The 16,692-nt window shown below is 37.5% G+C and overlaps 1 protein-coding gene across 1 annotated transcript in view; it reads right to left on the minus strand.

Moving 5' to 3' along the window:
• Positions 1-16,692, minus strand: part of L3MBTL4 (L3MBTL histone methyl-lysine binding protein 4) — a 494,670-nt gene that overhangs the window by 375,532 nt on the left and 102,446 nt on the right. Inside the window, exon 4 of the mRNA XM_006164002.3 lies at positions 15,871-15,925. Within this exon, the coding sequence (XP_006164064.1) occupies positions 15,871-15,925 (55 nt within the window). The remainder of the gene's footprint in view (positions 1-15,870; positions 15,926-16,692) is intronic.

A 16,692-nucleotide genomic window follows, 5' to 3' on the forward strand; every position in this document is an offset into this window, starting at 1 on the left:
AAGCTTTATGTCCCCTTACTAATGGAGTCCAAACCAGTTTTTAATCTTATCAATTACTCTCTCTAGTCATGAATCCAGCTCATAGTTACCTACTACATGCCAGGCACTCTGGACACCAAAAGCAAAGAAAAATAGACATGATACCTCCCTCACAAGCTTTAAAATTTAGTGAGGAGGAATCAAATAATTCAAAATTTAATTACAAACTAGATTAAGTGCAGTTATGAAAACACAGAGCAGAGGGTCCAGGTCAATCCCATAGCACAGCAGTTAAGTGCTATGCGTTGGGAACTGCAACCCACACAGTCAAGGACAATTAGAATCCCACCCTGGCAGCTTGAAAAACATGCTGTTCATGTGTGCACCCAAAATCCTGATGGAAAAGAGAAATGGAAGAAAGAGATTGTGGCATGATCATACCTCACTGCAGGGTGATTTTTCTCTCGATCCCTCCCTGTCTCTCTGTTTCTCTGTCTCTCTTACTCTCTTTCTCTGGGCAGTGTACATACTCTCTACCAAAAACAAAACAAAACAAAAAAGAAGACCCCCACCTAGTCTGAGAGGCCAAGGAAAGCTTTTCTAGCAAAGTATGCTAACACTAAGACCTTAAGTAACACAAGACCTACAGAGAAAAAGACAGGAGAGACAGCAACAGGTACAAGAGCCCTGTGGCAGCAACTCAAATAAGACCAGCATGGCTGGAGCAGGAAGAAAAAGCAGGTACACTGGAGAAGGTGAGACTGAGGAGACAACAAAGGGCCAGAGTCTGTGGGGATTAGGGGTTTTAGGGAGAATTTGCCCACATCCTATCCTACAGGCAATGGGAAACATTTGGAAGGTTTTAAGCAAATAAAATATAAGAATGTTGACAGGATCAAGTTGACAGGATCAGACTCATGTTCTGAAAAGAAAGATCTGGCTGCACTCTGGAGCTTAAATTAGTTAATACCAAGCGTAGGTCTTCAAAGATTAGCTGGGAAGTCCCAGCAAGGGGTAACAGTTTAGACTCAAATAGCACAAGAAAAATAAAAAGAAGTAGACAGGGCCATCCCTGTTATGCATCAGTTATGCACTGTGCATAAAAAGCTGGATCCCAGCCGGCCAACCAGGGTTCAAGGACCAGAACCAGTGGCTTAGAGATTGGGTACATGTGCATGTGCCCAGGATCCTGATGAAATGGAGAACTGGAAAACAAAAGATTTTTGCAGTCTGACTAGGTGCTGTTGGGAGCTGCTTTCTCTCTTTCTGCACCCCATCCCTCCCCTCCTCTTGTGCATGTGCATGTGTCCTCTGGCATAAGAAAAGGAGAAGAAAAGAGAAAGAGAAAGGGAAGAGAAGAGAAGAGAGAAGAAAAGAGAAAGAGGAAGAGAGAGAAGGAGGAGGAGGAAGAGAGAGAGAAAGAAGAGAGGGAGGGTGAAAGGAAAGGGACAGAATCAAGAAATATTCCAGAAGCAGAAGCAACATCTCTTGGTGACAGATTGCCCAGGGAAAGCAACAAAAATAAAGTACCAAAACGCCAAGACTCTGGCCAGTATAGCTGATAAGCGCAGGCTGTCCTAGCACGACACTAACTTTGGATCCACCACACGAGATTTCTTTTATCTCAAAATAACTAACACATTTCTTGAGTCTTCCAAAAGTTTATAAATTTTTAAATCCTTATATTATACCTTTTAAATCTGTTCAACTTCCTAAAATCCACATCCATGCCCCTATCATTTTCCCATGTTCTTTCTTTTCATCAAAACAGTCACAAACTATGGGCAATAATCTTTCATTTTCACCCAAAGTACTTTTCCAAAAAGTTATTTTCTACACATAGCTACAACCCAAAGAGGCTTTTGAGAAAAGGCTTATGAAAAACATTGTGTAGCTTTCAGTTATGTAAGGAAAGAAAAGCCAAATGAGTTTTTAAAGGTTTAAACTTGGTTATCTACTCCTCAAAGAAAAATAAGTTCATTCTTAAGTATGATGAAAGCACTAAAGGAATGTTTCATCTATTGTTTATTCTCTTAAGTAAAAATCTTTAACATAGTCCTCTAGGAGTCTCCTAAACAAAATATGAGTACCTATAACCAAAAAGAATCTAAAAGTTATTAAAAACTAATACATAAATTCCCTATTCAAGTGTTGCAAGAAAATACCATTTATTGAGTATCTATGAAGAGTTAAACATGCTTAAGTCATTTTCCCATTTAATCTTTACAATTTTATAGGGTAAGAGATCATGGGAACCAGCAGTTAGCGTAGTGGCTATGTCGCTGGACTCCCACGTAGTCGACCACGGTTCGTGTCCCGGACCCGGTGGCTTGGAACTCACGCTGGGCGCGTGTGCGTGCGTGCCCAAGATCCTGAGAGGAGAATGGAGAAGGGATTGCGGCGTGACCATCCCCCCTGGGGGGTGATTTCTCGCTTTCTGTCTCTGTGTCTCTCTCTGTCTGTCTGGCGAGCGCACGCACCCTATAGTGAACACCTCTCCAAAAAAAAAAAAAAGAGATACTGTCTTACACTCCTATTTCATAGGCAAGAAAACTGAGTTAAAATAAGGTAAGTAACTTATTGGAAGTCATACAGTTAAATAAGTGGCAAAAAAATCGAATAAGATCTATTTGATTCTACACACACATTTCTTTTAAAATATATCTTTAAAAAGAATAAATGTTTAGGCTTCTCAATGATAATATTTACTCTGAGCTGAAGACAAGACACTGAATACTCAAGATCCCAGCTATCCATTCCTCTATCTACCTATCTCTCTCTCTTTCTATCTCTACCTACCTGCCATATATCGGTGGGAAGCTTCTACGTACTGTACTGTTGGATCATCAGAAAAGTCATGATGCAGTTTTGCATAGAAAAACAGAAAAATAAGTCATAACTTTCCTGACGACCCAATATAGTACCTTGTTAATTATTGATAGTTGTTGTTTTGGAGAAAAGTTGTTTGTTTTAGTAATATTCCATTATGTATAATTTTGGAGAAAAGTTGTTTGTTTGTTTTAGTAATATTCCATTATGTATATAATGCATGCATAATATGGAAATTAGGAAAAATAAAAATTCTAGTCTTGTACATTCACTTCCAAGTGGGTCTCTAAGGAATTCATCTAGTCTATAAAATGAGCTACACTTTGTACTTAAGCATGGAGTAATGAATAACTTTAGTAAAGCGTCAAGGAAACATCACCAAGTATTATCTCTATGGTTTTGAGAGAACTCCCTGGGCATTCTCTGGAGGCCCTAGTTTAGATCCACTCTGGGCATCTAGATTCAAAATATACAATTGTCATACGTGACATTTCCTTATGGGAAGTCACAACTTTGGGCTTTATGTCTAAATGCAAAGGAGGAAGATGAAACTAGGGTCAGAGAGGAGACAGAGATGGCAGATGGTCCAGGCCTGAAGTGGACAGTGAGGTGAGGCAGCAAGGACTCGTACTTGCCATAGACTCCAGGAACTTGGCCTGACCCACTACCATATCCTCCTCAGCTTGCAGAGACAGACCAGGTAGAGGTACAGCAGACCCCCACACCATCCAGTCTCTTTTCTTCTCTTCCACTTCAGGCTGCCCTCATTTTCTTCTGTTCTCCCTCTTCAAAATAACATCATGTTCTTCTTCCTCATCCTCTTGACTTCTGCTTTTTCTCTCTTTCCTTCCTGAACATTTTCTTTCTGAAGCTGCGGAGTAGGGCAAAACAAGGTAGAAAGATGGGAGATGGAGATAGGCAGAGGGGCCTTGGCTCACGTGGCTAGAAGCCCAGGAGGTACAGAGGGTCCCAGCACAGGTGCTACCCAGCACAGGGAATCAGAGGAGGAGGGGATAAGGAAAACCCACAGGTGGGGGTTCTGGCACTAGGCACCACTGAGTGAGGTAAGTTTCACCATGGAGGAGTGGCCTGGCATAGGTCAGGGAGTGAGTGGATCCTAAACAAGACACTAGGTACCTTCCCCCTTGGAGGGTGACCCAGGGAGCAAAGTCAGAGCCCAAATGGGATAAGGAGAGCAACCTCTGCTGGGTGCTGGGGCAGAGCATGGGGAAGGTGTCCTGCAGAGAGTAACTGGTGCAGGCTGTCACAACTTGAGGATGGTATCTAGGTGAAGGCAGCCTAGGATTGTAGAGTCTAGTAGGTCATGTGTCGGAGGGAGGAACCAGGGCAGCATTGAGTGGAGTGTTATCTAGAGGGAGATCTCTAAGTAAGCCAATAGGGCAAGGACAAAGAGAGCCACCCACACTTCTCAGTTTCAAACACTGGGGTTCAAATGTATAAAGAGGGAAAAGTAGAATTAATCCTCTGAGATCAGATTAGAATCAGAGGTATCTCTGTGAATTCATGTGTTTTAAAACACAGAGGTAAACAGTTATAAAAATAGTGTTATAAAGTGTAAGTGTATATTTAAAGATACTTCAAAAAGTTTGTGAAAAAATCATTAAGCTACAAGTTTATTTCTGTGTAAAACATAGTACTCTATGGGGCAGGTGGTATGATGGTTTTCGTGCTGGGTTCCCATATGGCTGTCTGCAGTTTTGAGTCCTGTACCCAGCAGCTTGAAAATCACATCTGATGTGTGTGCATATATGCCTCAAATCCCAAGAGGAGAATGAAGGAGAAAGGATTGTGGTATGTCCATCCCTTGGGGGGGGGTGGTTTCTCACTTTCCCTTTCCCTGTCTCTCTCTGTCTTTCTGGCAAGGACACACACCTTAAAAAGAAAGAAGAAATTGAACTCCATGCATAATTTTTTCATAACACACATTTCTCATAAACTTTTTGAAGTCCTTTGTGTCTTAGACCATTATTGTATTGCTTATACAAATACCTGAGACTGGGTGATTTGTAAATAATAGAAGCTTATTTGACTCATGATTCTGGTGCCTAGAAAGTCCAAAGGCATGAAGCTGGCATCAAACCAGCAGAGGACAAGATCTTGAGTTGTCCATCACTTCTATTTGTTTTGTTGTCCTTTCTGCTCTCATAATTCCACCAGAACTCAGTCTTTAGAAGCCTTTATTAATGACCTTATCACACCCAAAAGCTTCACCCTGGGATACCATGAAGGGATTAAGGTTTCACTTATCACCTTTACAATACAACCAAGTCCTAACACTTGAATTTTGGGGTGAAATCTTAACTATAACACATTGTACAATTGAGTGTGTGTGTGTGTGTGTGTGTGTGTGCGTGTGTGTATGCATTATACAAACATACATTCCTTAGTTTTGTCTACTGAAATGTCCTGGGAGCAATCACACCTTAATAGCAATGAACATTCTTAGCTTCAACCATGAAAAAGAAACAGAGCCCTTTGGAGAAATGACTGATTTAAGGTCTGGGTCAGGGAGAGTACAAAATGACTTAAAACTTCTTGTGCCAGAAAATATGAAAGTGCTCAAAGAATAATAAATACATATCAAAAGGACACCAAAAGTAGCTTAAAGGGACCCCACTAGTCATGCTCAGGATAATCTCAACATAAAAATAATCATAGAAATGGATTAAAATCTATTGAATAAAATAAAGAACCATGAGTCCATAAGGAAATAAATAAAATAAAGTTGGATGTAAAATAGGCTATTACAGTTTCATATCACCTCCCTATAAAACATATATTAATTCCAAAGGAAAAATTGTGACTTCGCAGTGGGAAAAACTGGCAGGCACCTCCTTAATAAAGAGATTAAAGCTATCATCAAAAATGGAACAAATCAAAATTATGTTCCATCTAATAGGATGCAATGAAAGGGGAAAAAACATCAGTTCTATGATAGTTCCCCCAAAGATACATAACATGAATCTAATCATGAGGCAGTATCAGACAAAGCCAAAATGAGGCACATTTTACAAAATAATTGGCCTGTAATCTTCAAGGGTCAAGGTCATGAAAGTTCAGGGAAGGCTGAGGACCTGTTCCAAATTGAGGAGAAACATGACAACTCAGTGTAGAATGTGATTCTGAGCTGATGCTCTGACCACATGGGACATTACTGGGATAACAGATGAAACTCGAATGAGGTCTGAAGCTTGGCAGTAACCTGTCAAAGTTAATTTCCTGCTTGGAAGAGCTGGTTGTATTGTAGTTGGCTAAAGCATGTTCTCATCTGTAGAAAATACATAATAAAGTATTGGAAATAATAAGATACCATCATATTAACAACCTATGCTCTAATTTGGAAAAAAAATATTGTACACTATCTTTGGGACATTTTTATAAGTTTGACATAATTAGGAAGTTTTAAAAATGTATGTTAGAAAACAAGGAATGGGGCCTACTCAGCAGCGCAGCAGTAATGCATTGCTCAGGCAAAGCTGAATCCACGTGGAATATCACAGGTTTGTATCCCAAGTTGACCTGTACGCACATGATCCTGGCTAGCTGGGAATGATGGGGCGGAGGGGGGGGGGTTCAGGAGATAAGACCTTGTTTAAGATGCCTGTCTTTCTCTCTGTGTGTCTAGCATGAAGGAAGTAAACATTAAAAACAAGAAGAAGGAGACTGCTTTCAGTTTCCAGCGCTAAGAGGGCCCAGGGAAATAAAGCAGTCATTTAAAATAGTCTTGTAAGCAGATAAGGTCATGTTTCAAATACATTGCATTAAACAGTTCACTTTTTTTTAGTATTTATTTTTATACATTCAGCATTTCACTTCCTACACTCTTCCCTCTCCCACCCTCCTTCTAGTTTGTCCCCAGTGTCATAATAATTTTTAATGCTTTTATGTCCTCCAGTCTTTCAGCCTCTACTATAGAGTGTAGATAGTATATGTTAAATGGAGACATACAATGTCTCTGTTCCATAGCCTGATTTGCTTCACTCAGCAATAGATCTTCCATGTTCATCCACTTTCTATCAAATGCCAGGGTCTTGTTGTTTACTACAGCTGAATAGTATTCCATGAAGTATATGTGCCATACTTTTTCAATCCATTCATCTGTTTTTGGACATTTGGGTTGGTTCCATATCTTATCAATCATGAATAATTCCACAATAAATATAATTGTGCAAGCACTTTTCTGACTGAACATTCTCCTGTCCTTTGGGTAGATACTCAGGAGTGGAATTGCTGGATCAACTGGTTGTTCTATTTTAAGGTCCTTGAGGAACCTCCACATTGTTCTCCACAGTGGCTGAACCAATTTACATTCCCACCAACAATGTATGAACGTTCCCCTTTCACCACATCCCCGCCAGCACTTATCATTTTTTGTTTTTCTTAATTTTCACCATTCTGACTGGAGTTAGGTGGTATCTCATTGTGGTTCTGATCTGCATCTCCATTATGATAAGGGATATAGAGCATTTTTTCATATGCTTTTTGGCTGTTCACATGTCTTCTTTAGAGAGTTGTTTATTCAGCTCATTTTCCCATCTTTTAATTGGGTAATCATTTTCTTCTGGGTAAGTCACTTGAGTTCCCTGTGTATTTCTGGTCCCTTACCTGAGGTATAGTTAACAAAAATTCTCTCCCATTCTGAGGGCTGTTGATTCACACTAATTACTGTGTCGAAAATCCTTAATCTGATGTAATCCACTTGTCTATTTTGGATATTACTGCCTGTGCTTTAGAGGTCTTGCTTAAGAAGTCTTTGCCTACCCCAATGTCTCCCAATTTCCCCAGTGTTTTCCACCATTAGTTTTATAGTTTGTGGTCTTAGATTTAGATCTTTGATTCACTTTGAGTTGATTTTTTAAATGGTGACAGATAGGGATTCAGATTCATCTTTTTGCTGCTGGATATCCAGTTTTTCCGGCACCATTTGCTAAAGAGGTTTTCTTTTGCCCACTGGATTGACTTCCAGTACTATATTGAATAGGAGTGGAGGAAGTTGGGAAACAGATCAACTTTGAAAGAACATTAAAATACCCTTACAGTATCAGATTTAATCTTGGTAGCTAAAGGCAATTATGATAAATGAAAACTCAATATGCTTTAAGAGAATAAAGCATACATTAGTGAAAAGAATCCTTTAGTCAACTTCCAATGAAACAGAAAACTCTAGTATTATGAAGAGAATGAACAAACCCTGCAGGAGGAAGATAGGATATAGACTCAGACAAGGGATAGTGGCTGGCAGCCACCAGATCCTCTCTCCAAAAAAACACTGCCCATATGGCTTGAAGACTTCACAGAGGTCCCCACTAGAACTAAGTACAGCACAGTGACATTTTCTTTTGCTAAATCCATCTGAAACTTAGGGTCTTCTTCCCAGAACTTGATATGCATAATCTACCAGGGACCTCTAATCACTGATGGAGAGGGAATTTAGTGCTGCCTCTAAAAGGTTCCTTCATCAAATGGCTTGAGGACATGAGTAATCTGAAGGCTTCGCAGGAATTTCTTTAATGAAAAAAAAAAAAAGCTTAATGTGATGTTTGCTTTTGTATATTAAAGAGTTCTACATGACATCTAAAAATTGTCTTCATAAAACAGGATTTATGAATATGAGGGGGTCTTCAAAACATTTGCCCATGAAATATATTACAAAAACTAATGCATAAATTTTAAAAATCTTTTTACACCAAAATAAACTCATATTTAGCTCTGTTTTTTTCCACACACTCTTTGGATTTCACTCATAGGGACCTTTGCCCTACCTTTATGCTTTGTATAGTTTAATCTGCTATCCTCTACTAACTGATCACAGGAAGGAAATGAATGTGCTCCTTTCCTTATTCATAGCAGCACTAATTCACCCAGGAGTGGCTGAATGCCAGAAGGGGGGTTGGCAATTGAATCAGTAAAGTTTAAAGGTTAGCTCATTTATCACCACTATCAGGACAAAATAAATGTTTTGAAGATACATACTAAAAACTATTTGCTACGGAATAGTAGTTTCATTAAACTAAATTAAATTACTGATGTGCCCCTGCAAAAAGTTCATTACTTACAAAGAAGTCCTCTGTTTACCCTCCAGTGACAGTTTCTTGGATCAGTGAAATTATAATTCTTTCCATTCAAACCAGGCAAATGCCTAAATATTTAACTACTCTTATAATGATAGTCAAAGCCGTCTATGTTAAGAAGAGTTGACTAAGTAAAACTGATTTGTTTTTCTCCTTTCCTAGTGCCATTCATTCTTAGATAGGGAATTATCTTGGTGGCTGTAAACAGATCTTTCACAAAGCTTAGAAACCATGGAATTAGTTCCACTGATGTAAAATTATTTTGCAAGAAGTTATTTCTGTCATTACATCCAGGAAGTAAGCTAGCTACTCTAACAAAAGACCACAGGATAATATTAAAGGGCCATCTTTAAAGCATTTAGAATCACTTAATGAGTCAAATCCCCCAGCACCAAACCTACTACTCCCTGAAAGTAAGTTAAGGACTTCTGGAAGCTGTATTAATTCTTCCTCAGGCCATTTAGTTCATTAATACTTCAGAGCTTTGTGAATTATTACTTCAGTATACTAAACAATAGATACTATTGGTCTGATTGGACTTGATTATATGCCTTTGTAAAAGATATCTAACTTGAGTAGGAGATATGACACATTATGTAACTAACTATAATAAACCGAATGCCCTAGGATATACTGAGAAAAAAACAGAAGAGGGAGAAAAATAGAAAATAAGTAAAGTAGAGAAGATAATGAGGTTTTGAAGGAGTCAACTAGAAAAAAGACCCTCCAGGCAAGGAAAAAATTCTTTAGATGGTACATTCCAAACTACAGTTTCAAAATAGCTTAAGTAAAGCAAGTAGAAGATTTGGTGGCAGGCAACTGGCAAGTTGCCAGATGTTGAGAAGCTTCTAAGATATTCTAGAGAAAGTGATGCACTGTATTAACAGAATCCACATAGATCCTAATTAGGGAAGAGAGAATATAGAAAGACTTAACAATGACTGAATTGTGAACAGGAGAGGTATTCTTTGAGAAATGTCAAGAAGAATGAGTTGAAAAAAGGTGGTAACTATTTGGTTGGGATCAGAAGTAAAGGAGAGGGAGGAATAAGGATGTCTCCAGGATTCTAGTATGACTGCAGGCGGATGAGGGTGCAAACAGATGAGGGACAAGAGATTCAGACTGCACATTGAGGAACAAAGATGAATTCAGTTTTAATGTCCAAGTGAAATGTCAAGAGTAAGAAAAAGAGCATGAAGCATCCTTTGAAGTGGTGTGTGACTGTTTCCATTCACTTAACACACTGTTGTGACTATCCAGTAGAAGGATCAGTGAGGAGACCAGATGGAGGAGACGTGATGAGTTGATGGCAAGTGAGAAATACTGTAGCTCTCAATAAACTTGGATGCTACTGATATCGACAGGCAATGCTAAATGTAAAGTGATATTCTGGATTGAATCTTGGAAGAGAAAAATGACATTAGTAAAAAAAATTGGCGGCATCTGAATAAGTCTACAGTGAATAATGATGAACACAATGTTCATTTCTTAGTTCTAAAAAAATGTCCCATGGTCATATAAAATGTTAATATTAGGAGAAAGTAGGTAAAGGTTATAAAAGACTATTTCTGTACTATCTTTATAATTTTTTGTATATCTAAAATTATTTCATAATAAAGGACTATCTCTGTACTATATATGTATTTTTTCTGTAAATCTAACATTATTCCAACATAAAAAGTTTATCTGGGGCCAAGAAGCTGGTGTGGTGATTAAGGTGGCTGGATCCTACATGGCCAACTTCATTGTTCGACTCCTGGACCCAGTAGCCTAAGAAGCATGCTGAGCACATGTGTGCAGGTACCCAAAAATCCTGAGAAGAGAATAGAAGAGAAAGGATTGTGGCATAGCCATTCCCCTGGGGGTGATTTTCTCTTTTTCTCTTTCTGTCTCTCTCTAATTTTGCTGAATGTGTCCTGTAGCAAAACTAAAAAGAAAAAAAAGTTTACTTCGAAAAAGAAAGATTTAAGGACAGATATTCCAATTATTCTGTCATAGTCTACAAATTATAATTTTTAGTGTTTAGGAGTTTCTAAATTTATTTTGAATAATACTTGTCTGGGGGACCAGCAGGTGGCATAGTAGTTAAGGTGCTAGACTCCGATATGACCAACCTCGGTTCAAGTCCTAGACCTGGAGGCTTGTAATGTATGCTGGGCATATGTGTGTGCATGCTTGTGTGCCCAAAATCCCGAGAGATGAAAGGAGCAAAAGGGATTGTGGCATAGCTATCTCCCCTGGAGGAGTGATTTCTCACTTTCTCTCTCTTTGTCTCTCTGGTGACCACATGTACCTTATAGCAAAAATCTCTTAAAAAAAAATAATAATAACAATAATATGTGTCTGATTATATTACATAATAATTGCTAAAAAATAGGAAATATACATTTATTTGTGTGTGCATATGTATGTGTGTGTATATATATATACATATAAATTTGCTATATGGCACAAGCACTCTCCAATGAGAGGGAGAAAGAAAAGGAGAAAAAGAGAGAAAGTGAGAAAGCACTCTCCACGGGGGATGACCATGTTGTCATCACATCTTCATTTTCCTTTAGGATTTTGAGACTGTGTGCATATGTGCTCAGAGTGTTTTTTAAGCCTGTAGGATCCAGGACTCAAAACACAGAATAGGCCATGTGGGATCCAGCCACCTTAACTACCACACTCTGGCTGAGCTGGAAAAGATATTTTTATCTCACAACTTAGAGACAATGACTATTAAAATCTTGTTCTGCTTACTGCGTGTGTGCATGTGTGTGTGTGTGTGTGTGTGTGTGTGCATGTGTGTATACATTTTTTTGTTAACTATCATTCAAACACATCTCCTAGGACATTTTTTTCAACTTAGAATTTTATCATAGGGTTTCCTCTTATATCTTAAATTTCTTCAAAACCATTTAAGCTACTACGTAATTACACATAATTGTATCACAATGTTTTACCTATTCTAAACTTGTAAAACACTGAGATTATTTTTAACTTATCACCACTTTTAAAGAGTATTACTGCCATATGCATAAATAAAACACAAATGCTTATTTCATTAGCAGAAATTTCAAAAAGTAGAATTCCTAAGTTGAAGGAAATGTTTATTTAACAATTTTGATACTATAAATACGTCCTACAAAATGATAGAACCAAATTCTACTTACAGTAGCAGTATATCAAGGGCCAGTCTTCCCCATCCCAGCAGTAAGAGGTATTAGCAGATTTTTCCAATTGTTAATTTGGTAGATTAAGAAAAAGTGACATCACTAATTTAAAATTTGTATTTCTTTGCATTCTAGTGGGACAGAATAGTTTCAATATATTTATTTTTAGCCAGTTCTATTTTATTTACTATTAATTACCTATTTGTGCCTTTTGCCTATTATTGAACTGAGATCTTAATGTATCTGGTTATTTTTCCTTATTTTTTAAATTTATTTCAGACATGTCAATTGTAATTGTGGAGAATATTAACCAGTTTGCTACTTCCCTCTTAACTTTATTTGATTTTCTTATTATACAGGATTTAATGCGGATATTCATACATATAATTTTCCTTTACAATGTCTTACAATAATTTTAAATGTATAAAGTCCTCACTGTCCCATTTAACCAAAAAAGAAAAATTAATATTAGTTTAAAAGATTTAGAAAAGTCACATCAGTTGTCCAACTGAAGAAATCAGCAGATTTTATTTTCAGTTGTTCAAATGCAAAGGCATATAGGTTTAGGATTACATAGTGAATAAAAATACTAATTCCATCACTTTAATCACACTTAATTATTAACAAATAACACTCACTGAGACAAGCCTTCTCCTAAAGGTGCCTAAGGTAGTTATTAAAGTTTTGTAATTACTAAGAATAATTTACCTCAGAGAGTGCAAAAAGAAAAATAAAAATTCATCTACAGGTATGACCCTGTCAGGGAAAACTCAGTTCACCCAGTTTCCAAGGTCACAAAGGGCTGATTTAGATACCATTAATACTTTCCTTTCTAAGTAAGATTCCAGTTTTCTCTACCTTTGTCTTCATTGCTACAAAGAAGAGGAAATGTTAATGAAGAAAGAACACAGATAAAATAGAGCACAGGCTTTAGAACTTGCTAGATGTGGGTTCCAATCATGGGCCCACATTCGCTAGTTAAGTTCACTCTAGCCTCTAGAAGCTTATCCATCTGTAGCGGAAGCTCCAATGTTGGTGGCACAGATTGGGCATTGAATAAGTTTGTTTAATAATTTCCAAAGAACCATGTGCTTGTTATAAACTCAGTACTAAGAATTAAATATTTATTTTTCAATATAACTTCCTGTTGTACACACACAGTTTTTGCTTTGCTTTTATTATTTTTTTAAGATATGAGTTAAATGACTGAAACTTTTTTTGGTTTTGTAAGCAGCCTAAAGAAAAGATTAGACTATTTTCACAAACTCTAGGAGGAAAATCTTCACTCTTATACTAGGACAATCAGCAATTTGAAGAATTATTCCTTTATCCCACTGAACGTGGTAAAAATATAAATTACCTCAAAAGGCCCTCAAATAATACAATTTGCCTTAAAACTAGCTTCTATTCTTTATATACACAAACCAAATTCCCTCCATTTCTTAAAAAGTTAATTATATTTTAGAGCTGGGGAAAATAGCAACAGTAACAGTAACAAACTTTAAGAATAAATCACAGTGTGAAGTTTTCGAGAATGGACCTTTAACCATTAAACAAGTCCAACAATGGAGAAGGATAGCAAAAAGTTATCTTCCATTAAAAGTACAAAGTTATTTAAGATAAAAATGTATACATGAATATAATGAAAATTTAAATACTAGATGAGTAAAGAATCTTAGTCTGGCATTCTGAACATTTTTAAATCGTTGGCCTAAGTCCACTGGTTTTTTTCTCCCTCTTTTTTTTTTTAACAATAAATGTTTCAACCTCAGAAAAAGAAAACTCAAAACAATTTACATTAGTGTGAAAATATAGCTACAGGGAAGAAACAACAACATCATAAATCACAACCTCTGAGAAAAAAATCTTGTTGAAAAAAGCCCTCCTATTATAGCCAGGTACAGTCCAAATTTATCTCTTAAATTCCACTGTTGCATAACTGAATTATATTTCAATGGAGCTGAACATCAAGTTACATAATTATCAAACTACTGCATCCTATTTTGCTTTTTCAGCAAAGAACATGACATGCACAGGGTGGCAGTAAGAGAAGAGAAGAAATTTAAACCAGTATATTTGGCTTAGAATGGAAAACAACTTTTATTTTCAAAATTACTTATGTGATAAAATCATGAATTTTCAATATGTGTCTCAAGACTTAAGTAACATAAAATGGTCCTTTAAAAAATCTCAATTCTTGGGACTGGACTCCCACATAGTCAACTACAGTTCAAGTCTCAGACTTGGTGGTGTAAAACTCATGCCAGGCACATGTGCGTACGTGCCCAAAATCCCAATAGAAGAATAGGAGAAGGGATTGTGGCATGGCTATCCCACCTGGGCGGGTGATTTCTCGCTTTCTGTCTCTCTGGTCTCTCTCTGGTGAGCACGTGCAGCCTATAGCAAAAAAATCTCTCTTAAAAAAAACAAAAACAAAAAACTCAACTCTTGACCCAACTGAGGTAGTGTACAGAAGGTATCACTAACTGGGAGGCTGAAGGCCACATGGAGGGCTCAATTCAGTTCCTGGGCCAATGTGAATACACCTGGGTGCAGTCGACCATGTCTATAATCATAGTTACTTGCTAGGCTAGGGCAGAAGGATCTCTACATGACCAGACTCAAAAAGATACTCACCTATCCTCTCTCTCTTTCTCTGACATAAAGAAAAAATTTTTATCTTAAAACAAGTATTACCAGTTATTTCCATTTCTCAAAAAGAAACAAGTAAAAGTTTTTTCAACAAATACTTATGGTATCTTGAAAGTTGATCAGAGGAGCATTGCCAAATTTAAATGGGAAAATTACAAAAGTTATGGAAAATAGCATTAAAATATGAATTTATTCTGAAAAAATAGAATTTTAAATCTATGAAAGTTGTTCATAATATGCATTTTCCATGAACTCTTTGAAGACCCCTTATGTGTTTCTTTCCCATCAGGAATAGCATGAATGTTAGTTGGACATTCAATCACATTTTACAGGAAAGTTAATGACAGCTTTCCACCTGCATATCAATAATCACAAAATACATAAAATACATATTCCAGGGAAATAGCATCTGCATTTGCTGATTTAAATTTAAAGCATCAAAAATTAGTTGAATACTTAAAGACTATTATTTAAAATCTATTCTTGTATTAATTACCATGATAAGGGATATTCATGTCAGAGTAAATGTACAATCTCCTCTAAAACATAGTTTTAGTAGGTGAGTACAAATACAATCGTTAGAAGATTAAGCCAATCTGAAACAGCTTAAGAAAAGAATTATAAATAAATTCAACATAGCTTATTTTCTTGCTCACAGAGGAAGTTTGCATATCATAACTAGTTTTACTTAAACTTGTTTTAAAAGGCAAATCAATGAGGCCAAGTCACAGTGGCACGAGTGGTAGTATACCATGGTGTGAAACTAGAGCCACATGTGAAGCCTGGGTTTGGATTGGAGACCAAGCTGAGTATGAAAGGCAACGTTGTACATGTCTATAATCCTAGCTGAGAGGCTGGGGCAGGAAGATCACAGCATGGCAAAGTCTTATCAAACATTCTTCTCTCTCTCGCTCACTCTTTCACGGAAAAAAAAAGGCAAATAAATGACATAAGAATGTCAGACTGTTTCTTGGTATATATATTTTAAAATCCTAGATGACACTAATAACATTTACAAAATAGCATATAATACACTTCGAATGAATGGTAGACACCATTATTTAAGTTAATAAACCTAAAACAATCACAGCAATCTAATAAAACCTTCACTTAAAAGTTGTTCATTGTGAAATAAATATATAAAGGATAGTGATAGTTACCATGACTCAAAAGGGTCACGCCATCCCTGGGTTTCTTTTCTTCTTCAGCTTGCTCCTAGGACACAGAAAACATGGTTTAGGCCGTATTTCTGTATAACCGTATAAAATAATAAAAAACGAATATTTCCCTTTGCAGGAAGCAAATCCATTAAGATCTGTGTCACTGAGAGGACAACACTCAGTTGCCAGCACTTTCTGCGGTATTGCTTAGCAGAATGGGTAGAATCCTCTGTTACTATCTTGGACATTTGTTGGCTAAATACAAAAGGAAGTAAGCTTTGATAACAGTCACTTTGATGTGGACAATGGTGGCCTCACTGCCTGGTCCCTTGGGTCTGTCAGTCACATGAGAGGTGGCCAATGGAAGAGAATTCTTCCACACCAAAGCTGAGCCCTCTACCCTACTTTCACTTTCAGCCTATGGGTCTACTTTGGTTAAGATAGAAGTATCTGGCGAGTTCCAGCAGCTCCAGCGGCGGAAGGAGCGGTCGGGTTTATCCGCTCAACTCTGCAAAGGTTCTAGGCGAGTCTCGGCCTCATCAGGCACCCAGCACACACCCTGTCTGCAGCCAAGATGCCCAAGAGGAAGGTCAGCTCAGCAGAGGGGACGGCCAAGGAAAAGCCCAAGAGGAGATGGGCGAGGTTGTCCGCTAAACCTCCTGCAAAAATGGAGACAAACCAAAAAAGGCAGTAGGGAAGGATAAATCTTCAGACAAAAGAGTGCAAACAAAAGGGAAAAGGGGAGCAAAAGGGAAACAGGCTGAAGTGGCCAACCGAGACACTAAAGATTTACCTGCAGCAAATGGGAAAAATAAAAATGAG

Source organism: Tupaia chinensis, unplaced genomic scaffold (assembly GCF_000334495.1).
Source record: "Tupaia chinensis unplaced genomic scaffold, TupChi_1.0 Scaffold143584_1, whole genome shotgun sequence".
NCBI lineage: Eukaryota > Metazoa > Chordata > Mammalia > Scandentia > Tupaiidae > Tupaia > Tupaia belangeri.